Source organism: Carcharodon carcharias, chromosome 21 (assembly GCF_017639515.1).
Source record: "Carcharodon carcharias isolate sCarCar2 chromosome 21, sCarCar2.pri, whole genome shotgun sequence".
Classification (NCBI taxonomy): Eukaryota; Metazoa; Chordata; class Chondrichthyes; order Lamniformes; family Lamnidae; genus Carcharodon; species Carcharodon carcharias.
In genome coordinates, this window is record NC_054487.1 from 63,550,185 (window position 1) to 63,575,721 (window position 25,537).

Here is a 25,537-nt window from a genome sequence, read left to right on the forward strand (position 1 = left end):
TTAATATGCTAGGTGGGCTGTAACCAAGAGTAAAGAGCTCCATCTACTCTTTATCTTGGTCGGGGCCTCCCGTGGTCATTGGATTCACCTGCATCCTGCTGGAAGGCACCCTGTGTTTTGGGCCAGTGCTCTGGTCTCCGCCAGAGTTGTTTGCCAGGGCTGCCACGAATGGAATCTGAAGTTAAAATAGTAACAGAATTATATTAGTAAGATTGCATAAATTATGGTTTTGTTTTTTAATGGTTATATCTCAAAACATTAGGTTTTAGGTATGATATATGATTATTTGGTTTAAACCTTTTCATCTGGATGCATAAATTAGAACTTTTTTGATAAATCTACAGGGTACAGGGAACAGCTTCCAGACGATTCACTTCTTATGTTCAAACCCTTGTTTTCTAGCCCCTGGTCCAGTTTCATCTCTTACTGCAACAGTAGTCAACCATTCAACTGCTAATGTGACATGGTTTCTACCTAAACGACCAAATGGGAAAATTACACATTTCAGTATAATTATAAAGTCTGTAAGAAGTGGACATATATCAAAGAATATATCAGTGAATGCTGATACCCTTTTCCCAAACACATTACCACAATGTGAGGTAGGTGACAAGAGGTTGAAGGTATGTATTTAATATTCTTATGGCTAAAGTAATGTACTTATGATATTATATATGAATATCATGGTAGGCAGAGTAATGAACTTAAAACACATTTATCTGTTTTCCACAATTCACTGAAATCATTATTTTATTGTACCAGCTATTTTATAAAAACCTGGTTTCCGTAATACTATACTATAATAATGTATAATAATTACAAATGGAAGTGAATTGCAAACATATACCAATGCCCTACTTGGTTAGCACTAATCTGCAATCAATTCCCAAAATTGGGCTGTCCTAACCATGTGATAAATATGGACCAATAATGTAGAAAATAAAAGCAAACTATTCAGCTGTTCAATTCAATGCTGTTTAGTATTTTATCCACTCTGTCCAATCTCTGCCTTCTGTCAGATGTGACAAGTCTTGTTCTTGTCTGCTCTACCCCTCACATCAACCCCCCCCTCCGCCCCGCTCTCTTACCATAGTCTGCCTGTCTGGCCCCAAAGAGGTCACTCTACTTACCTGGGCTCTGGAACCTCCACGGTTCTCTTCATCCTATGCTTTCTGTAGTCCCAGCAGTGGCCACCGCTGTAAGTGGCGCTGCTAGTTCTGAAGTGCTGCTGGCCCTATGATACACCGGCAGGCCTTGGAGGCAGGAATCCTCATCTTGAAGGCCCTCGGAATCTTGATGGTAAACGGATAAGTGCCTCATTGGGATCCAATCCCATCAGGGCTCCTGGAAATGGCTGTGGCGGGGTCGCCACTGGCTCTGTGACCAGTGGGCAGGGACCATTATATTCAGCTCTGAGTCTGAGCTTCAGGATTTGGAATTAATGGGTTTAAGAAAAATTAATTTTCATGTTTCATCCTTTATCTAAGTGAAACAACAGGTTGAAACTGAATTTACTTGTATCTAACTATCTGCCAATTTTGGGCTAGACCCGATCATAAGTAAGCCAGTGATCTGATTGTTGCCCTTCAACATATTTTAATTAAGGGACCCATTTTCCTGTCACAGTACTAAATGCTAAGATGTAATTTAACTTGTGTTTAAACATTGATTTTTGCTATGTAGGATGATAGTCCAACAGCCTCTACCCCTGCAGTGTTGATTTCATCTTCTCCACCTACTAGTGATGCATTTTTAACAGCCATACCAGAAAATCCAATGCAAGAATACACACCAGCTGAGTTTGCCAGCATTATGGTGGATCAACTGAAACCATACACCACCTATCTGTGTGAAGTATCAGCATTCACGAAGGAAGGCGAAGGCCAGACAGCAAGTGCTCTATTTCGAACACCAGAATGGCGTAAGTCTTTAATGAACATTTCGTTATGGATTTTTATGGATGTTATGAACATTTAAAATGTGCATTACTTTGAGAACTCACTGCAAAATTTTGTAATCAAATAAGAAAATATGAACATTTTATTTATCCTTAGAAATATTTTAAGGGTTAAAGTTGTAGTACTATTGTATTGTGGATTTATATATGTAATTTACTGTATAGCAGTGATTGGCAACCTAGGCTAGTGAGTGGGCTGCATGAGTGGCCCTCCTTCATCTCAGTGGGCTGCAAGATTGAAATCGGACATGTGCATTAACCATGCCCCCATGAATAATAATGTGTGGGGCATGCTGATTGAACTGTAGCAGTGCTTTGACTGGACGTCAAGGGAGCTCATGGCTGTAATCAGGCACATCTACTGTTCACTTGATCCTGTTCCCATTAAACTGTTGATCACCCAGCTTCCTTTCCTGGCCCCATATCCTGGCCCCATATTAGCTGACATTGTAAATGGTTCTTTCTCGTCAGGTGTCGCTGTCTTTCCTTTAAATCTGCCTCCGTCACCTTTCTCCTCAAAACACCAGCCCTTGAACCCCCAGTGCCACTGTTGCTATATTATCAAACAGCTTATCCGACATCAAGTACTGGATGAGCAGAAATTCCCTCCAATTAAATATTGGGAAGACTGAAGCCATGTTCAGTTACCATGTCCTAGCTACTGACACGATCCCTCTCCCTGGCAACTGCCTGAGATTAAACTAGTCTGTTTGCAACCTTGGTGTCATATTTGATCTGAGATAAGCTTCCGACCAAATATTAGTGGCATCACTGACACTGCCTATTTCTATCTCCATAACATCGTCCAACTTTGTCCCTACCCAGTTCATCTGCTGCTAAAACGCTCACTCAAGCCTTTGTCACCTTTAGACTTGATTATCTCAATGCACTTCTGGCTGGTTTCCCATATTCTACCTGTACTAAACTTGAGCTCATCCAAAACTCTGCTGCTCTTGTACCAAATCCCATTCACCTTTCACTCCTGTGCTCAACTTAGATTGGCTCCCATCAATAAAAGTCTTGATTTGAAAACTCATCCTTGTTTACAAATCCCTCCTTGTACTCGCCCCTCCCTACCTATATAATCTCCTCCAGCCCCTCAACCCTCCGAGATATTTGTGCTCAACCATCAAGCATCCCCAAGTTTAATCGCTTGACCATCAATAACCATGCTTTCTGTTGCGTAGGCTGCAAGGTCTGGAATTCTCTCCCTTTTCCCTCCTCTGCACACCTCTACCTCCTCCTTTAAGACACGGCTTATAACATACCCCTTAGACTAAGCTTCTGATAATCTGACCTAATATCTCCTATGTGGCAGGATGTCATTTTTTGATTTATAATGCTCCTGTGAAATGTCATGGGATGCTTTATTATATAAAAGGCACTATATAAATATAAACTGTTGGTGGGGGGAGGGTGGTGGGTGCTTGGAGGAGAAATTATGGTTATGGTCATGGCTGGCTGGATGGGGAGGTTGATTCAGTAAATCTGCTGTTTTGTGCTCCATTACTATATATGTGAGGAGGGGATTGGGGTTGTGGGAACCTTCCTCTTTCCAGCCCATACATGAGTACCCAGCTTTATTTTATGTTTCTAGTTTTATTTGTACTATCAGCTACCAACATTCTTCAAGCTCAGCTTGCTGCAGTGCCTCCTGATGACTGAAATTAGAAATTGCAATAAAATCTTACTCACTTGAGATGTGTTAAAGATGTGTTGATTGACTACCCTGTAATGACACTTATGTCTGCCACTTGTTAATAGGGCAGAATTTTTTCTTCGGCGGGCACGCGCCCGACCTGCTCGAGTGTGAAATGACGTGCGACAACGCCTGGCAAGCGTCCCTACGTCAACAATTAGAAGGCTTACTAAGACCACTAAAGTATTAATTAACTTAAGTTTTTCAATGCCCCTCCAAACTTATGGTTGGCGGGGAAGCAAAAAGGCCAAGTGGCCTTTGCATTTTTTTGGAAACCTCATCCATGGGCAGGATGAGGTTTCCAACTTCAAATGAAAATAAAATAAAACTTTTGACATTTTTTTCATTTTTTCATTTATAACATGTCCCTGCTCATGTGACAGAATCACATGAGGAGACATGTTTTAGTACATTTTAAAATCTTTATTTCCAATTTTTAAAACTCTTCTTCTCCCTGAGGCAGCTCTGTGCCTCAGGGAGGTTTTCAAGCGTGCACTCGGGCTGTCACTCGTATTTCATGCTGGGCGGGCCTTAGTTGGCCTGCCAGCGTGAAATCATGGTCCAGCCCCGATTGCAGGCGGCAGCCGGCTTCCCGACCACTCCCGCTGAGCCTGCCCGACAAAGGCAGAATTCTGCCTATAATGTTATCCCGACAATGCAGGAGACCCAGTTCTAAATGCCAGAAATGAAGTAATTTTCATGTGGGCACATTAGTTATGGGTGATTCTAAACTGACATTTTTTGTATTCTTTCATGGGATGTGGGCATCGCTGGCTAGGCCAGCATTTACTGCCCAAACTTAATTGCTCTTGGGAAGGTGGTGGTGCACTGCCTTCTTGAACCACTGCAGTCCATTTGGTGTAGGTACACCCACGGTGCTATTAGGAAGGTAGCTCCAGGATTTTGACCCAGCAACAGTGAAGGAACAGCAATATAGTTCCAAGCCAAGATGATGTGTGGCTTGGAGAGGAGCATGCAGATGGTAGTGTTCCCATGCATCTGCTGCCCTTGCGCATTGTGATGGTATAGGTCGTGTGTTTGGAAGATGCTGCCAAAGGAGCCTTGGTCAGGTCAACTTGTCGATGGTACACCCTGCTGCCACTGTGCATTGTTGATGGAGGGAGTGAATGTTGAAAGTGGTGGATGGAGTACCAATCAAATGGGCTGCTTTGTCCTGGATTGTGTTGATCAGCTTGTTGGATAAAAACAAAAAACTGCGGATGCTGGAAATCCAAAACAAAAACTGCGGATGCTGGAAATCCAAAGCAAAAACAGAAATACCTGGAAAAACTCAGCAGGTCTGGCAGCATCAGCGGAGAAGAGCAAAGTTGACGTTTCGAGTCCTCATGACCCTTCAACAGAACTAAGTAAAACTAGGAAAAGGGTGAAATATAAGCTGGTTTAAGGGTTGGGCGGGGGGGGGGAGGCGTTGTTGGGACAGGCAAGCAGCGATAGGAGGAGATAACCAGAAGATGTCACAGACAAAAGAACAAAGAGGTGTTGAAGGTGGTGATATTATCTAAAAGAATGTGCTAATTAAGAGTGGAGAGCAGGACAAGCAAGGTAGCTTTAGTGGGGGTGGGGTGAAATAAACGATGGGTGGAATACATTTAAAAATAATGGAAATAAGTGGGAAAAGAAAAACCTATATAAATTATTGGAAAAAACAAAAAGGAGGGGGAAGAAACGGAAAGGAGGTGGGGATGGAGGAGGGAGTTCAAGATCTTTCTCCGATACATCGATGATTGCTTCGGTGATGCTTCATGCTCTCGTTAGGACCTGAAAAAATTTATTAATTTTGTTTCCACAGCTACCTTGACTACAGCTGCTCACATCCCGCTTCCTGTAAGGACTCCATCCCATTCTCTCAGTTCCTTCACCTCCATCGCATCTGTTCTGATGATGCTACCTTCAAAAACAGTTCCTCTGACATGTCCTCCTTCTTCCTTAACCGAGGTTTTCCACCCACGGTAGTTGACAGGGCCCTCAACCATGTCCGGCCCATCTCCCGCGCATCCGCCCTCACACCTCTTCCTCCCTCTCAGAAACATGATAGGGTCCCCCTTGTCCTCACTTATCACCCCACCAGCCCCCGCATTCAAAGGATCATCCTCCGCCATTTTCGCCAACTCCAGCATGATGCCACCACCAAACACATCTTCCCTTCACCCCCCGGCGGCAATCTGTAGGGATCCTTCCCTCCATGACACCCTGGTCCACTCCTCCATCACCCCCTACTCCTCAGCCCCCTCCTATGGCACCTCCCCATGCGAAAGCAGAATATGCAACACCTGCCCCTTCACTTCCTCTCTCCTCACTGTCCAAGGGCCCAAACACTCCTTTCAAGTGAAGCAGCATTTCACATGCATTTCCCTCAACTTAGTCTACCGCATTCGTTGCTCCCAATGCAGTTTCCTCTACATTGGAGAGACCAAACGCAGACTGGGTGACCACTTTGCAGAACACCTTCGGTCTGTCCGCAAGCATTACCCAGACATCCCTGTCACTTGCCATTTTAACACTCCACCCTGCTCACTTGCCCACATGTCTGTCCTTGGCTTGCTGCATTGTTCCAGTGAAGCTCAACGCAAACTGGAGGAACAGCACTTCATTTTTCGACTAGGCACTTTACAGCATTCTGGACTGAATATTGAGTTCAACAATTTTAGATCTTGAACTCCGTCCTCCATCCCCACCCCCTTTCCGTTTCTTCCCCCTCCTTTTTGTTTTTTCCAATAATTTATATAGATTTTTCTTTTCCCATCTATTTCCATTATTTTTAAATGTATTCCACCCATCATTTATTTCACCCCACCCCCACTAGAGCTACCTTGCTTGTTCTGCTCTCCACTCTTAATTAGCACATTCTTTGAGATAATATCACCAACTTCAACACCTCTCTGTTCTTTTGTCTGTGACATCTTTTGGTTATCTCCTCCTATCACTGCTTGATTGACCCAACAACCCCCCCACCCCTTAAACCAGCTTATATTTCACCCCTTTACTATTTTAGTTCTGTTGAAGGGTCATGAGGACTCGAAACGTCAACTTTGCTCTTCTCCGCTGATGATGCCAGACCAGTTGAGTTTTTCCAGGTATTTCTGTTTTTGTTTTGAGTGTTGTTGGAGCTGTACTCATGCAGGCAAGTGGACAGTATTCCATCACACTCCTGACTTGTGCCTTGTAGATGGTGGACAGGCTTTAGGAGGTGAGTTACTTGATGTAGAATTCTGATCCTCTGACCTGCCCTTGTAGTCACCATATTTATAAGGCTGGTCCAGTTCAGTTTCTGGTCAATGGTAATCCTCAGAATTTTGATAGTTGAGGATTTGACGATGGTAATGCCATTGAATGTCAAGATGGAATGGTTGGATTCTCTCTTGGAGGTTGTCATTGCCTGGCACATGTGCGTTGTGAATGTAACTTGGCACTTATCAGCCCAAGCCTGTATGTTGTTCAGTTCTTGCTGCATATGAACATGGACTGCTTCAGTATCTGAGGAGTCACAAATCTGTGAACATTCCCACTTCTGACTTTATTGTGGAGGGAAGGGCAATGATGAAGATGGTTGGACCTAGGACATTGCCCTGAGGAACTCCTGCAGTGATGTCCTGAGACTAAGATGATTGACTTCCAACAGCCACAACCATCTTCTTTTGTGCTAGGTATGACTACTACAGTGGAGTGTTTTCCCTTTGACTCTCATTGACTCCAGTTTTGCTAGGGCTGCTTGATGCCACACTCGGTCAAATGCTGCCTTGATGTCAAGGGCAGTCACTCTCACTTCACTTCTGGAGTTCAGGTCTTTTGTCCATGTTTGAATCAAGGCTGTTATGAGGTCAGGAGCTGAGTGGCCCTGTTGGAACCCAAACTGAGCATCAGTGAGTAGGTCATTTCTGAGTAAGTGCCACTTGATAGCACTGTCGATGACCACTTCCATACTTTACTGATGGCCAAGAGTAGGCTGATGGGGCTGGGTTGGATTTGTCATGCTTTATGTGTATAGGACATACCTGGGCAATTTTCTACATTGTTCGGGTAGATGCCAGTATTGTTGCTGTGCTGGAACAGCTTGGCTCAGGGCGCAGCTAGTCCTGGAGCACAAGTCTTCAGTTTAATTATCGGAATGTTGTCAGGGCCCATAGCCTTTGCAGTATCCAATGCCATCAACTGTTTTTTGATATCACATGGAGTGAATCGATATGTCTGAAAACTGGCACTTGTGATGCTGGGGACCTCAGGATGATTTCAAGTTGGATCATTCACTCGGCACTTCTGGCTGAAGATGGTTGCAAATACTCCAGCCTTGTCTTTTGTACTGATGTGTTGGACTCCCTCATCATTGAGGATGGTGTTATCTGTGGAGCCTTCTCCTCTAGTTTTCCATTAGTTATGCTTAGAGGACATAATGAGTAGAATTTTGGGAACTCCCCAGATGTGGGTGAGCATGTGGAAGGTTTACCCACAGCCTTACTCACTCGTGATATCACTCCCCACCCCCACTCCCACCTCAGCACTGGAATTTAAAGGGCCAGTCTAAGTGAGACAGATTGTTATGAGGTTCCTGACCCTCCAGCTGGGATTAAATTGTGATCTTCCCATTATATTAGTAATTAAATTGCAATGCCCCTGAGATATTCGTGATTAAATTGCGATGTTATTTTATATATTTCTTAAATTAACAAACTTAACAGAAATAATAATCTATTAGCTTGTATGGACATTGAATAGTCAATGGTTGCTGGGATAAAGATGTGAAATACCTTCTTGCAGTTCCAGAAGAACCACCTCAAAACCTAATTGTGAGTAAGATTATGTCAAAGTCCTTCCTAATTAATTGGGATCCACCACCAACAATAACAGGAAGAATCTTTTACAGAGTTGAACTAAATGGCCCATTGGGTAAGTGTTATGAATTTCGCTGTAAATGTTAAATTCCATTAATGTAGGTACATCTAACTTACCTGTGGAAACTTATTTTCCTGTCCTCAGGAATGGCGGATCTACTCTATTTTGTTTAATTCCAACCCTGCAGCATGTGCTTCCTGCCAATTTTCCCTTCCTCTCAATTTTTCTCTGGCTGGAACTTTACTGTCCCCTGCACACCACCATCTGCCCCCAGAACCAGGCTGGCAGGCAGGCAGAGTGGCAGCGGGGATGCGGGGGAGCCCTAAGATCAGATGGGAAGGCAGTGTGGGGCGGGGAGTCACGGGTGGAGAGAATGCCATGCCTGTGGTATACCCCCCTCCACTGGAGTTTACCACTGTCAGGTGGCCTGCCCCACCTTGGGCCAATTGAGACTGTTAAGTGGGCAACTAATGACTACTTAAGGCCCTCTACCAGCTGCCACTGGTAATTTACCAGTAGTAGAGCGACAGGTGCTTGTGCCACATGGCAAGGTCACCAAGTAAACTTTAGTGACCTGCTGTTTGGGCACCTCTGCAGGGAGGGTCATCCTCAGTTGAACTCCACCCCAAAGTTGCTCACCTGACTGGCATCAGTAAGGCCACCCCACTTACCTTCCAGTCCAGTCCATGACTTCTCATTGGAGGCAGTCTGCAGTCCCAGCTGTGGCCACTACTTCTGGTGGTGATGCTGGGACTGGAGAGCTGCAATCTGATTGGTCAGCAGCTCTTGAATCCTCCTACTTGGGGGCGAAAGCCACGACTTCATGCAAGTAAGTGCCTGATGACTGTAAAATCCAGTTGTGGCTACCTGGGCCAGCAGAGGTAAGCTCATTCCTGACTTTTTCACCAGTACCCATCTTCCTGTAAAATCCATTCCCTTATTTCTAACATCCTTGTTTTTGTGAACCACTCCCATATCTAATTAGCAGTTCTTTTGTTCATTTTTAAAAAATACCTTTCAGAATCTAACAGCTTTCTGATAATAGGCTTATTCTTTATCCCCTCCCTGTGATTGCTGTATCTGTGATTCTCTTCTTCTCCTTTTGTCTCTCTCAATTTTTTCAGCCTTATTAAGATGCCTTCTAATGATGAAAGGGTCCACATCCAAAATCTCATTGCCTGCCTTCTTGCTTTATTATGCTGACTGGACGTTTGCATGATTCAAATAGTTTCCATTTTTAATTCAGACTTTAATTTGCAGCTGTTATTTTTTATTTTGCTAAGATTAGCACTCTCCTGGCCATCAATTGTGAGGTTAAGTAATATCAAATAAACATATTATAACATTATTGATAAAAGGCTACTATTGGTGCAAGAATTAAAGTACCAGTTTCTTCTCATGGTTTCTTGAATATCTACTTCCACACAAAGACTAATGCTGTTTTCTAAAACACCTTCAATAAAATGGTAAATGTGACCCTTTCTGTAATTTAGGCCAGAATTTTACAGGGTAGCAGATCATAAGATCTTGAGAATTTCAGTCCATTGAGCTTGCTCTACTGTTCAATAAGATCAAGGCTGATCTGATTGTGGTCGTAACTCCACATTCCTGCCTGACCTCCATAACCCCTGGCCCCCTTGTTGATCAAAAATCTACCTAACTCGGCTTGAATATATTCAATGACCCAGCCTCCACTGCTCTGTGGGGAAGAGAATTCCGAAGAATAATTACCCTCTGAGAGAATAAATTCCTCCTCGTCTCTATCTTAAAGGGAAGAGCCCTTATTTTTAAACTGTGCCTCCTCGTTCTAGATTGGGAAACATCCTCTCAGCATCTACCCTGTCAATCCCCTCAGAATATGTTTCAGTAAGATAACCTCTCATTCTCCCAAACTCCAATGAGTATTGACCCAACTTGCTCAACCTTTCCTCATAAGAGAACCCCTTCATCCCAGGAATCAACCTAGCGAACCTTCTCTGAACTGCTTCCATGCAAGTGTATCCCTCCTTAAGTAAGGAGACCAAACGACAGTTCTCTAGTTGTGGTCTGACCAATGCCCTGTACAGTTGAAGCAAGATTTCCCGATTTTTATACTCCATTTCCTTGCAGTAAAGGCCAACATTCCGTTTGCCTTCCTCTTTACTTACTGTATCTGCATGCTAATTTTTAGCGATTTATGCACAAGGACAGTCAGATCCCTCTGTGCCGCATCATTCTGCATCTGTCTCCATTTAAATAATATTCTGCTTTCCTTCTTTGGTCACTTAAGGGCCTCAATCAGCCTCATGTGGCAGGGGGACTGTCTGAGACCTTCTCTGCTGCTGCCAGCAGTAGCTGGATGGTGATTGGCACACCACACCACCCCCCCCCACCTGATTTTTTTTTTACCTCACCCCTATCTCCTGGCCCGAAGCCTGAGGGACTGTGAAATCCTGATTTGCACTTGGCAAAATTCATTCCCAAACACACATGCTATGACAAAGTGAGAATTATTTTGGCCATTGATAATATTTATTCAGAAAAAAAGCATTTAGTGTGTTTCATTTTGTCCAATTTATCCAACTTGAAGGACAACAAGTATTTGTATTGCTCTAAATATATTAATTGTAATGAAAAACTGCTTTACAGTAGACAAGTATACTAGTTAAAAATGGTTACTTTTTATGTCAGTTTCTAAGTGTAAATATACATATATATATTTTTAAATTTAGGGAAAATATCGCAGAACAGCACCAGAGAGATGATGTTCCTTTTTACTAACCTGCTGCCATTTTCAAAATATGAAGTGTTTGTAATTGCTGAGACAATGGTTGGACTTGGACCAAAAGCCAGTGTTAAAATCACTACATCATCAGAAGGTAACCTTCAGTGGAATGCAGTGGAAAATTATTGCATAGCATTGAAATAATAGCATGCATCTTGTAACTAGCTCGTTTTTGGTTCTTTTCATTTTAATTTGCATTTTTGGTGAGTCGGAGTCCAGTAACATATTAAGCTTCCCTAAATAACACTATAGTAGTTAGGGGAGAAAGCATGTAAAATGTTGCAATAGAAGGAGAGATAGCATTTCATGAAATCTTCCTTTTTGCTGCTACTCAACTTTATTAACTTCAAGAATAAAATGTATTCCGGCATGTTCTGCCAATGGTGTGCACCCAAATCGTCAAACTTTAGCTAAAGACAAAAAAAAACATAGGAGAGCCATTTCATCAAATAATTTTACTCAAAATAAGAGTCATTGGGAATTATTTTGGTGAAAAAATAAAAGCACGTGCTAAATCGGTGCTGCACTAATCAGATACATCTTCTTGAAAGTCTGACTTCAGCACACAATTTTGGTCTTAATTGAGATTGTGATAATTTGAGTTTGTCCGCAGGACACTAAATTTGACACCTGCATATTTAGCACGCGAGTCCTGAACAGACACAATTTTCATGAAACAGTGTATGTGAGCTATACATACATAGTTCCACTGAAGATGTGACACGCACTGGCTGACACAGCAGCAGTTTCACGTGACTCAGGGACTGAGTGACAGTGAATGTTTGGGAGCAACACTAGAGTGTGGAAAGGTGTCCAGCACCCTCAGGCGAAAGGAATTCAATTGCCTCTCATGTCCCTCCTTCCTGCAGGAGCGGGTACTGCTCTGGCATGACTCATCTTCACTTCCTATTCTTCCTGAAGACTAAGAGAGGCCTCTAGCACGATGTCGGTGATCAAACACACGTCTCTTGGCATCCAATAAGATAGAGTAGCACAGCACTCACTCTTTTTAGGTGAGTTCTCAGAGAATTTCCAGAATAAATGTTGATAGAGAGTTTTTGAAGCCTTGACAGAATGTCCCAGAAAGTCTTCGATTCTATTAGGAAGTGGACAGTAAAAGATGATATAAATTTAAGTAGCACTCAGAATTCTCGCCAATGACTTGTTTACTCCTGTTGACTGGTTGCTGTTAGGAGAGATTAATTGAAGGGTTATTCAACAGAATGCGGTGCAGGCTGTTTAATGAGCACTGACAGCAAATTAACTGTCAGTCAGCCTTTAACGATCCTCTGGGCAGCTGTTATTGCCATTGGTTTCATCTCCTTTAGTAAGATGGTGTCTTGTGCAACATATGGACTAAACTGACGTTGCAGTTTAAGTCCACCCTTGGTCAACTCTTTACCTCTTTGGCACCAAAAGTACTTGGTCAAAACTGTCCCCAAGATCCTTTCAGAAACAACTCAGTACACAAAATCATTATAATGTAAAATACAGGCTGCTAGTCAATCATAAGGTTTTCTAAATTTTGTGCTTTATATTGTAACTAAATCTGAACACATGGGGTGGAATTGGCCCAGATTTGCACTAAATGCAGTAGCGGGCGGGTAAAACGACGTTTTACCTGTCAGCCGCAATGATGGCTTTTCCCTGTATCGTCCCAAACCCGCCACATTAATTATGATTTCCAAAGAAACACGCCATTTCCATGGTGGCTGGGCTGTCATTCGCCCACCATGCCATCACCTCGCTACTTCGTCATGCTGGGCACCATATTTAAAGTCCAGCCGCATGCTCACCTCTCAGTATTTCCAGCCAATGACTGCTGCATGGAAAACATGAAGGGCAAAAAGACTGCAGCCCCCAGGTTTAGTGACATGTCCTTTGAGTGCTTTTTGGACATCGTGTAGGCCTGCCGTGATGTCCCCTCCCCCCCCACTCTGAGCGCAGGAGGTGCAGCAGCATCACCAATCCAGCATGGGAGGCATTGGTCAGCGTCAATGCTCTGCAAAAGAAGACATCCACCCAGTGCCGCTACAGGATGAATAGTCTCATCAGCTCCACCAAGGTAACTCACTCTTAGAACCATAGAAGTCATCACTCTCAACATGCAAACTCATCACACATTCACAGGAATCTCACACCTCAAGGGGCAACACCACTAACTCTCTCACACACTCTCCCATCTCCATCAGGCTCATATCCTCTGGAGCTCACATCCTCATCCTGTCCATTTCTCCGCTCGCCACACAGACATTTCATGCAGTGCCATGTGTCCTGCTCACACTCTCTCCATCTATTTCCATGCATGAGAAGCCTGCTCACATCAGCTGGGAGATCCCAGGCAGGGGGTTGAGTGGCCCACATTAGGCCCCTCACTCACTTTGAGGGGTGTGCTATTGTGCTGACTGGTGACCCTGCCTGGGGTGATGGTGAGGTCGGTGGCGAACACCTTCCTGAGGATTCTGCACCACATCATCCCTCTCTCAGCACAACTGAGAGTGCTCTCTCTCCTGATTTTGACTCTGCTGCCATGTACTAATTATCTGAAGAAGAAGCAGAAGCTCTGAAGAAGTCATACAGACTCGAAATGTTAATTTTTTTTTCATCACAGACACTGTTAGACCTGCTAAGATTTTCCAGCAATTTTTGTTTTTGTTTCAGATTTCCAGTATCCGCAGTATTTTGCTTTTAACTAATTATCTTTACTTCGGTTCACAGGGAACTCTGCCAAGCAACTGACACCCACAGCCAGACAGGCCCTCAGCTCCATCCATATCCTCACCTCCAGCCAAGAATACACCTCCTCTTTTGAAGAGCTGGAAATAAGCAGCCTAGAAGAGCCATCACTGTGCTTACCCACACCCTCCACCAGCACAGAGACACCCACCTTGGTGGGACCTAGATCTAGAGCAGGCTCAGGTCCACAATCTGGTGGTCACCGTATGGAAACTTGTTCGCAGAAGGAGGGAGAGGGTTCAGCTGAGCTCCCCGGCAGTCTGAGGTCTGAGTCAGATGACGAGCCCCTGAATCTGGCCTTCCCAACCCACCCTGGAGAGTCAGTGGAAGGCGGGGAAACATCACGCAGAGCTGTTGGAAGCCCTCAACAGCATGGCATGCAAGTCAGAGGACTGCGTCCGCCTGCTCTCTGATGAAATGATGCCCACATGTGTGTGTATGGAAGTATAATGGGGAGGATGGTGGATGCCAAAGAGACCTTGGCCTAGCAGAATGTGGGGATGTGCGCAGACCTGCACTCCACCGTGGGAGCTATGGGTGAATTCCTATAGTGGGAACATGAGAGGGAAACGGGGCACCTCGACGTCCCTCCAGGTGCTCCCTTCCCGCAAGGAGTCAGGCCGGGGCCCTTGGGCACCCGAAGGGAGGAGGAGCGGCAGCTGGGCACCCCTGGGTCATCCACTCTGGAATCTCAGAGGCTGACTGCTCCCTCCGAGTCTCCTTTGCCTGTGAGCCCCTAAACCTCATCCTCTATCACTGCAGAGGGAGCAGTTGACCAATGGGTGATTCTGGAGGGAGAAGTGTGTGTGTGACAGGGCCTTTCAGAGCTTCATGCAAGCATTCTCCCACGCACATGGATCCTTCCCGTATCACACTCATCTCAATGCCCTGAGCATTTTCAATGCTGCTTTCTGGGGTTCGCTTTCAGTTGTCCATCTGAAATTACCTGCATTTCTCTTCACCCACTGATCACACTCCCATGCAGCACCTGATCTCACCCACCACAACTCTCATTTCAGTTTTGATTTGGACAGCATGCTACTAATTTTGTTTTACTTTCACTCCCCTGTCCTTTACTTTCCCCGAGTCACCCATTTCCCATCCCGCTTCACAGTTGACCCCCCGGCATCATCTTCCACCTCCCCACCAGCCACAAACCCTTTCCTTCGAGGATGTCCAGGTGAACGTGCACATTCCCTTCCTTCCTGAAAATCCCACTCCCATCCACATTCACCTCCCTGTCCTCCTCCTTTCCACCCCCAGGGTCCGTGTCTCCCTCCAAATCCCCACCAACCACCCTCGCCGTCCCTTCTGCTACAGTCGGACCCTCAGCCTCCCACTCTACTGCCTCACTTTGCACTCGGTCATTCTCACCATTCCCTCATACCACGCCCACCCTCAGTTCGCCCCCCAGGAGGCAGTCATGGACTCATCAGATCCCTCCCTTGCATGTTCACCTGGATATACCTGGACATACCCGCTCTGGACATTTCCCCCATTCGGCTCCCCCCCTGCCCCTCCCCCCCATCCTCCCTTAGTCCCTGCCCCTTCCTGACTACCTCAGACACTTCTTCTTCCTCTAGCTTTACTCCTTTCCCCTTCCCGATTCCTTCTTTCCCCAACTCCCTCCCCTCTTTGCACTCCTTCCTCCCCCTGGACTCCCTCCCCTCTGCGCACTCCTTCCTCCCCTGGACTCCCTCCCCTGACACCTTCCTCCACCATTATATCACTCCCCCCTGCACTCCTCCCCCCCCCCCAAACTCTTTCACTTACACCTTCCACCCCCCACACTTAAACCTACCTCTCCAGTTACCACCTCCCCCGTTACCCCTTCCTTCCCCCGTACCTCCAACCTCACCCTCTGACACCTTCATTCTCCCCCTGTCAACCTCACCACCCCCACCCCAATAACTTCATTCACCTCCACAACACCTTAATATCCACCCCCCCACTCCCCCCGCCCCCAACACAGCTCTTCCTTTCCCAGTTGATCCTAAACCTTCCTCTCCCACCCACCTCAACCATCATCCATTGTGAGCATCAACAGTGACTTTACAACTTCCATGAGCTGCTTCGCAGCAGAGACATGTCCATGCGAATCCACCCAGCATGATAATGGACGTGCCTCTAGTGTGTTGTTGCTGTCGGGCTCCAGCATCTTCTGCTGCTTGGATGTCTGCAATATGAGCAAGGTCCTGGCAGTAAGCCCCAACCTCTGAACATCACACTTGTCAAGATGCGTTCTGTACGGGCATGCTTTCCCATTGATATGGGCGGACAATCCAGTGGGGTGGGGAGGGGAGTGTGCCAGCAGGCTGGCCTTATAATGATATCTGATGTATTACAATGAGGTTTCCGATGTCTGATGGCTGGGAACGCGGCTCGCCATCAACGAGCTGAGCGGACAATTGCAAACTGGTTTCACGACGTCGTGAAACTTGATTTTTGGCCTTCTCACCATATTGTCCGCTCATGCCGTCAAGCGTGCCTGACGCCAGTGGGCACAGATGATTCCGCCCATGGAAACAATTTCCTGCCTATTGCATGACGTAAGTAAATGTTGGTCTAAGTGTTATTTTCAGACATGCTCACTATTTACCTGTTTCCTTTATCATGATAAGTCTGCATTTGTAATTTTTATAGTTCTCCATAAATTCTTTTGGATAGGAAGCATGTTATAATATTCTCATGCCATTATAATAACGATGGAAGAATATGTGTTGTTAGATGTCAGCAGTAGATATATTAATGCAAAAATGCTATTCAATGACATTGCCATAATAAATCTTAATCAATGGGGTTTAGGTGGCAATTACAACTATGTTAACTATAATAGAAACGTGACTCTGACAAGGGGTGGGGAAAGAAACACAATTGCACGCAAGAAAAAAATAAAATGAGTATTATGGGAAAATGGGAGACTGTTAAATGATGTGATTAAAAACATGAGACAATAGAGGCATACTGAGAGCAATTAAAGACATATGAAGTATAGAGAGTGTGTGAATAATTGAAGGCATAGAGAAATAGCTTGGTGGAAAAGGAAGATGAGAAATTGGCAAAGTGCAGCAGGTTCCAGTGGCCTAGGGGCCTCGTAGAAAGAAAAAGGAGTTTTATTTTTTATTCTTCATGGGACATTGGCACGCTCATCCCTAACTGCTCTTGAGAAGGTGGTGGTGAGCTGCCTCCTTGAAACGCTGCAGTCCATCTGGTCTAGGGACACCCACAGTGCTGTTAGTGAAGGAGTTGAGGTTCAATGGCATTACCATCACTGAATCCCTCCCCCAATCAACATTCTGGGGGTTATCATTGACCAGAAACTGAACTGGACTAGCCATACAAATACTGTGACTACAAGAGCAGGCCAGAGGCTGGGAAACCTGCGATGATTAACTCACATCCTGCCTCCCCAAAGCCTGTACACCATCTACAAGGCCCAGGCCAGGAGTGTGATGGAATACTCCCCATTTGCCTGGATGAGTGCTGCTCCCACAATACTGAAGAAGCTTGACACCGTCCAGGGCAAAGCAGCTCACTTGATTGGCACCACATCCACAAACATTCACACCGTCCATCACCGATGCACAGTAGTAGCAGTATGTACCATCTACAAGATGCACTGCAGGAATTCACCAAGGTTCCTTTGACAGCACCTCCCAAACCCACGACCACTACCATCTAGAAGGACAAGGGAGCAGATAGATGGGCACACCACCACCTGGAAGTTACCCTCCAAGTCACTCACCAACCTGACTTGGAAATATATCGCTGTTCCTTCACTGTCGCTGGGTCAACATCCTGGAACTCCCTTCCTAACAGCACTTACACCACCTGGACTGCAGCGGTTCAAGAAGGCAGCTCACTACCACCTTCTCAAGGGCAACCAGGATTGGGCAATAAATGCTGGCCCAGCCAGTGAAGCCCACATTCTGTGAATGAATAAAAAAATCCCCAGGATTCTGACCCAGCGACACTGAAGGAACGCAATATAGTTCCAGATCAGGATGATATGTGGCTTGAAGGGGTCTTGCAGTTGATGCTGTTCCCATGCATTTGCTGCTCTTGCCTTTCTTGGTGGTATAGTTTGTGGATTTGGAAGGTGCTGTCAAAGGAGCTTTGGTGAGTTGCTGCAGTGCATCTTGTAGGTGGTACACTCTGCTACCACTGTGTGCGGTGGTGGAGGGAGTGGATGTTGAAGGTTGTGGGTGGGGTGGAAATCAAGCAGGCTGCTTTATTCTGGTTGGTGTCAAGCTTCTTGAAGGTTGTTGGAGCTGCACTCATCCAGGCTAGTGGAGAGTATTCCATCACACTCCTGACTTGTGCCTGGTAGATGGTGGACAGGCTTTGAGGAGTCAGGTGGTGAGTTACTCTCCACAGAATTCCAAGCCTCTGACCTGCTCTTGTAGCCACAGTATTTATGTGGCTGGTCCAGTTCAAATTCTGGTCAATGGTAACCCCCAGGACATTGCTAGTGGAGTATTCAGCGATGTTGATGGCATATGGTCCCAGTTTACCCAGTGTTTTCAATGTTTCAAACCCGGCTTGTTAACACACTTTGAGCCAGAACTGAAAGCCTTTCTACAACTTCTGTTGTGGAGATTTACAGGGAGATGGTTAGATTCCCCCTTGTTGGAGATGGTCAATACCTGGCACTAGTGTGGGGTGAATGTTATTTGCCACTTATCAGCCCAAGCCTGAATGTGGTTCAGGTGTTGTTGCATATGGGCACAGACTGCTTCAGTTTAACACTAGTGCAGACTGTGCCTGCCATCAAAATGTTCCAACAGGGGTACCCACCCCTAGCACAAACTCCCTTCTTCCTGACATCCCCTGAAAATGAGATAAAATGGGAGCTGTGGTTAAGGTCTGAAGTTGTTAGAATCATTATTAAAGCAAGGGGCTGTCAAGTGTCTGGCAGAAAAATTAAGTGCTGTTCCTTAAGGTCCATAATACTTCACAGCTCATTCTGTTAATTTTTCTGTGCTTTCCCTTGCTCTTCCAAAAATCTGTTCATCTGAAATATCTACAAGTTCTGCCAAAGGATCCATCTGAAACAATGGCCAGGACCTTCGGGTCGGCCAGCGGAGACAGGCCCCACTCGCCAACGCATGAAATGATGTCACCGCGCGTTCATTCAGATCCTCAGTTTGGTGGGTGCACAGTGGAGTCGGCTGCGCACCCGCCAAACTGTCAAAGGCCTATTAAGGCCATTTAGAAACTAATTAAAATAATTAACTGAGCTGCCCGTCCAACCTTAAGGTTGGCGGGCAGGCGAAGAGCCCAGGCGGCCTTTGCATTTATCATGGAACCTCATCCACAGGCGGGATGAGATTTCATGAAGGGTTTATAAATTAAATACATTTTTTAATTAAAATTCATTGATGTGTCCCAGCTCATGTGACACTTTTATATGAGGGGATATGTCTTAAAGTTTTTTTATCTTGTATTAAAATTTTTAAAAATCAAACTAATCTCCCAGAGGCAGCTCTGTGCCTCAGGTAGATTTCTGCGCTCTTTTGCACGCATGCGCAGGCCCCGATTCAGCCTGCTCCCCCCGCCTGCACAGGCAGCGCTCAGCACTCCTGGGTGCGCGTCATGCTGGGCGGGCCTTAATTGGCCCGCCATGCAAAATGGCAGCGCCCAGCCAATTGCGGGTGGCAATTGGCTGTGCACTCGCCCACGTCCACTCCTGCCCAACCCCCCTGACGGGGAGAAAATTCTCCCCAATGAAAGGATGCTACTTAATATGTAAATGGACAGTCAAGCCATGTGAACCTAACTCTGCATTTTTTTCTTGACAATTTTTCTTTCCATCTCATTCACTATTAATTTGCAGCATGTCATACAGAAAGTAATGTTCAGGCTTTGTTCTAGGATTTTCCTATATGCTATTGTAAAGCTATAAACATTATTAACCTGCTACCATTAGATGGCAGTAACTGATAGAGGTAACAGAAAAAAACTAAAGAACTAACTTATTGACAAGGATATCTCCTGATTAACAGGACAGAAATAAATGCTGTTTTCTAATTACTTCCACAGGAAACATGGTTTAAACGGTTTATCTGAAGATGTTTGATCGGGTGGTGGGAACCATCAGGCTTGACTTTTAGTTTGAGATGCACTGCGAGTGAAGTGATGGATGGCGTGGGGATTTTGATAGAGTGTGGGAAACCTGGAAATAAGTGTGGCAAGTCTGTCAGTGGCTTCCACAATCCCCGCACGGTTATGCAATCCCCACCTTGCCCCAAGCAACATGCCCCGAACTTAAAACCTCATGCTCTCATTATTGTAAAGTTCATCAACTTGGATTCCATCAGTCTGTAAAGTGATTTGGGAGAGTGGATTACTGCAGGTCAGACGTATCACGGTAGCTATCCTGGAACCTTGCACTCAAAAGTTTAAAGATCTTTTTGTGCTTGCATACCAGCTGCACTTTGATGGAGAGGAAGCCCTTGCAGTTGACAAACACGCCTGGGTGATCGGGGGGTGCCTTGAATGCCACATGTGTGCAGTTGGATGATGCCCCACAATTGTGAGAAGCTAGTTAAAGCTGCAAACCCAAGTGCCCAATAATTCTGACGGGCATCTTTGCATGTGAAGTTAACATACTTGCCAGACCTGATATAAAAGCCATCATAGTCACCTGTCTTGTGTATTTGTGGGCAGCCAACTGTGCGATCTTACAAATGATCCAGCAGAGACCTGGAAGAACCCCAAGGCAAATAAATTGGGAGTTCTGGTGACTTTGGCAGCCATTGCAGAGTGTGGCCAGCAGGTCCAGTTGGTAGGTCTTGTTGCAGCAGGTTAAAAAAGTCTACCACCAGCTGATATGACACCCTGAACTTCCTAAGCCACTGGTGTTCTGACACGTCAATGAAGCTTAACTCTATCCGTAAATCCTGTGTGCTGGGTATGGCCTTCTGTGAAGTGCACCTCTCTGCTGATACTGTCTCTCCTGTGGAGCTGCAGACCTGTGAGCAACAGGCTGTTTTTGCTGAAGTTCATGATGCTCAAGCTGCTCTTGTCATTGCCACTACTCATGCTGTTTCTGCTGCTGCTGCTGGTTATCACCTCGGTCCTCAACTGAGGCCCAAAATAACACAGCATATGCGGCATCCATGCTGATCTGAAAGTGTAGATCAGACCTTTAAAACTCCAAAGTGCATAAAGTAACATGTCAACATTAATATTATGAACAAATCTTTTCACGCAAGCAAGTATGAACAGCTTTGAGTACTGAGCACTTATTGATCTATTTCCCTATTGTGGCTTCAGTTCCTGCCTCAATTGTCACTTTCTCATCTTGTTTTCACTGGCAATTTCCAGGAAGTCTGGGAAACCCATGGGGACAAAGTTAAATTGCAAAAACCTCGTTAGTATCACTGTAATTGAGTGATTAATATATTGAAATTGATAGCTCGCCTCTCCTGACGAGGTTGTATACATTTAGCCTAATGCACTGCAGTTAAATGTGGAAGTAGGCAGCTAGAAGCTGCCATCCTGACAGCTTCGCACTTCTTCAGGATCTCGCTCAAATCTGTGCGTTCACCCATCCTAAAGTTCCTGCCATGATGGCCTGAATTTCCACAGGCTCAATATCACAGCGCAAGTCAACTGGGACTTCAGCAGAAGTAGTGCAAAATCAACGAGAACTATGTTAGACCGATCTTTGGTTCATAGGATAGCAATCATTTTCCTTTCCACCCATTTTCATTTCTCATCTGCACCTTGTCCTCTCCTGACTGTTGCTGGGATGTGGTTGCTGGCAGCCATCCATTACTTTGCTAAAGTGGCCATTTTTAAAGGGTAGCAATTGTCAGGACGATATTCAACCACAAAGGAGACCACAGCAGATTCTGTTTTCTACTCACATTTTTCAACAGGGATCATGAATCTTAGCAGACTTTATCTTGCTAGCCAATGCACTGAGTTAAATTATTGCACTCGAGATCAGCTGACTGATTGCAGGCTGGGCATTAAACCTCAAACTTTTTGGTTTATATGGCTTAGAGCCATTGGGGGACCATACCAGTCTATTTTCGGACTTATTCTCAATTTTTAAATCTTCCTACATTACACATAATTTGCATCTTGGAGGATAGGTAAGTGACCTGTTCCCAATTTGCCAGTGATGCTTTTGACCTATTTGCTTGGGGTACACAGGAGATTCCTGAGATGGCTCACGTTTATTTCAGCTAAGTAACAGCACCTGTCCTCTATTTGTCAGATCTGCTTATAGTTTGACCAAAATCTAAAATTTGTGTTGAGAATTAAGGCTCTGCATCCAGAGCCTTCCACTCTGTCAAAGCACCATATCCCATAGCTTAATCAAATTTACTATAGATTATTCAAATTGAAACGTAATAGCTGTAGCGCAGAACAGGAATAAAATAAAAATGTGGTATAGATTTTTAAACTTACTTTCTTTTGAGAATTGTGGCTCAATTTTTCACCTGTGTTTTACCAAAAGTGTCCTGATAAAGTAGTTAATTTACAAAACAGAAGCAAGTTTACTTTGGAAGTGTTAATCTTTTTAGTTCCAGGAGAAGTATTTGATTTAAAAGCAACAGAAGTTGAAGCTAAATCTGCAAGATTTGAATGGGGAAAGCCTCGTCAACCAAATGGAATTATAATCCAGTATCAAATCACTGTCTTTCTAAAGGAGTCCCAAACATCTATACAAAATATCATCCTGACAGAAAACCACCAGGTATGCTGTTTCATTTTATTTAACTTGGGCATTGTAAACTTTCATAACATGCCAGTTAATAGCCACTTTATTATTAGTCAAGTTTTACACATATAGTAGAAGTGTTTCCTAATGTGATTGATATTTTTGTCATATTTCCTGTTATCTTCATTCACATGTAGGGAGCCAAATGTGGATTAATTGTTACGTAGAAGAATTGGTCAAAGAACAGGGTTGCTATTGGGCCTGATTAAAAATAATAACCAGAAGATGGTAGATTAGAGCAGAGTCAGCGAATACCTTGGCAACAGTGAACTATAATTGGAATTTAAGATTAAGATATGATGTAAGAAAGATGACTACAATAGGAAAATTCAATTTTAGAAAAGATTATGAATGGTAAGCATGGGAAAGTGGATTGGATGGGACAGTTCAAAGGAGAAAACGTCAAAAAAGTGGTCGAAGTTAGAAATACTGTAGACAGAGTGAAAGCAGATATGTACCACCAGGAAGGAGGACAACTAAAGGAAAGGAACAATATGATTTATATATTTAGTCGTCTTAGGTTCGATCATGTCATACTGATATTGTAAGCAGTATGAATGTCTGATTTTTATAGGGTTTGAATTGCACTGCCCTATATATAGTTGTTTAAAAAAAAGGACCTGTGCTGTGCGGGGAAGTGGAAGCTGATGTATGGTGTCCTCTAGTAATAACTTCAAGTTACCTGAATTGGATATTCATGTCTTTTGCATGTGTGGTTCTTCAATCTCTCACTAAAGGCTGATTGTGCAAACATTTATTGAAGTGAGGGCAAATACCAACATTAAGCATTTGCATATACAGAATACCATTTGTAAGCAAAAGTCCTTTGTTCCATTCAGCTTCATTTTGCTTATCATGCTTGAAGGAAGTAGTGACTATGCCAGGCAATGTTATACTCCACAAAGCCAGGTAGTGAAGGATAAAACTGAAGCCTAATCTTTACACATCTTTATAAGCTTTTATTTACAAATTGTTTACACATTACAAACATGTACCTCCAAACAATTTCAGACTGCTCCTATATATAGTTAATGCTTGCCACCTGAATATAAATATATATTAAATTATCCAGTAATAGGCAATTCCATATTGATAGATTGTTCTGTTCTTATTTTCAGACTTATCCCACTTTCGAATAACCTACTGTTGACCCTTCCTATCCCTGAAAACAACCACCCATCGTCAGCCTTGGTTATCTTTTCAAAGTCTTTACCGTTGCTTCCCAAATTCATTCCCATCTTTCCCCACTTTCGGTCTGAATATTTCCAACCAGGTTTCTATCTCTGCCCAAGCACTGAAACAGCCCTAACTAAATCATAAATGTCATCCTCTCTGACTGTGATCATGGTACATTATTCCTCCTTGACATGTCTGCAGCCTTTCCAGCAGCTCTCCAACAGCTCTGTTCTGTTATAGCACAGAAAAAGGTGAAAATACTCAAAAGGTCATACGGCATCTGTGGAGAGAGAAAGAGAGTTAATGTCTCAGGTCAATGACTTTTCATCACAGCTGGGTAAAATTGAAAATTAATTTGGTTGTAAGCAAAAAAAGAGCAAAAGGGAAGGCTGTGATAGGGTGGAAGATAGGAGAGATTAAATGACAAAAGGTATGGTACTGCATGGCCAAAAGGAATTTGAATGGGACAGGTAAAGAAACAAAAGATATGTCTAGAGGAGATACGAATGACAGAAAAATGAACAGCTGCTATCTAAAAGCAAGAAAAAAAGTTTAGGAACAAATCAAGCAAAGAATATAGAAGCAAAAATAGAGGCATTGATTATGGTCTTAAATTGTTGAACTCAGTATTGAGTCACAAAGACTGTAAAGTGGCTAATTGAAAGAGGAAGTGTTCTTTGAGCTTGTGTTGATCTTCATTGGAACACTGCAGGAGGTCTAGCACAGAGAGGTCACAGGGTCCCTATATATTCTCCTTTGCAAAGATTGCTTACTTCCATCTCCATAATATTGTTCACCTCCTCCTCTGTCTCTGCTGTTCTCAACAATTCTTTGTCACCTACAAACCTGTCTGTTCCAATGCTTTCTTGGCTGGCTTTCCGTTCCCCTATTTGCAATATCTGATGACATATCCTATTCCTCACAGACTGCCATCACCCCTGTCCTCACTGACCTGCATTGGCTCCCAGTGCTCCTCAACCACATGTTTAAATCTCTTCATGGCCTTATTGCTCCCTAACACTGTAAGCTCTTTAGCCATACAACCCTCTGAATACCACCATCAGCAACCTCCCCCCCACCGCCCGAACTCCGTGCTCCACTAACTCGGATCTTCAGTGCATCCCCACCTCTCATCACTATTGTCAACGATACGTTCAGTTACTAAAGCCCCGTGCTCTAAATCCCCTAGTAAAGCTCTCTGCCTCTCCACCTGTTCCCCTTTAAGATTCTCCCATCTCAAAACCCACTTGTTTGAGAAATTTTGTGTCACCTCTCCTAATACATCTTTCTTTGGATCAGTGACTATTTTGGGACAGTTTTTGTACTTTAAACGCTTTGTTGCTGTTTGTTGCTAAAAGTTGCTGTTGATTTTGGGAAGGTGCATGAGTTGACATCATTCCTTCTATGGACATGCAGAAAACAATCTATTTAAGTGGGGTATTTGGTGCACCTTTGCTGATGGCTGTAAAGGCCAGTCCTTGAGAAGCAGGTTCTGCCACATATGTCGCACGTGGAGCTGCCAGGTGACATTGTGTGTTGTTGTTTTTGGCATTGGTACCTGTTGCCAAGCTGCTGTAGTCACTGGTCTTCATGGTAGCGCACACCAGCCCACAGGCAGTG

At 44.3% G+C, this 25,537-nt stretch overlaps 1 protein-coding gene across 1 annotated transcript in view; it reads left to right on the top strand.

Moving 5' to 3' along the window:
• ptprq (protein tyrosine phosphatase receptor type Q) overlaps window positions 1-25,537 on the top strand; it is a 226,504-nt gene that overhangs the window by 59,642 nt on the left and 141,325 nt on the right. Inside the window, exons 17-21 of the mRNA XM_041215661.1 lie at window positions 403-602; window positions 1,684-1,921; window positions 8,430-8,558; window positions 11,216-11,362; window positions 22,545-22,717. Of these exons, the coding sequence (XP_041071595.1) occupies window positions 403-602; window positions 1,684-1,921; window positions 8,430-8,558; window positions 11,216-11,362; window positions 22,545-22,717 (887 nt within the window). The remainder of the gene's footprint in view (window positions 1-402; window positions 603-1,683; window positions 1,922-8,429; window positions 8,559-11,215; window positions 11,363-22,544; window positions 22,718-25,537) is intronic.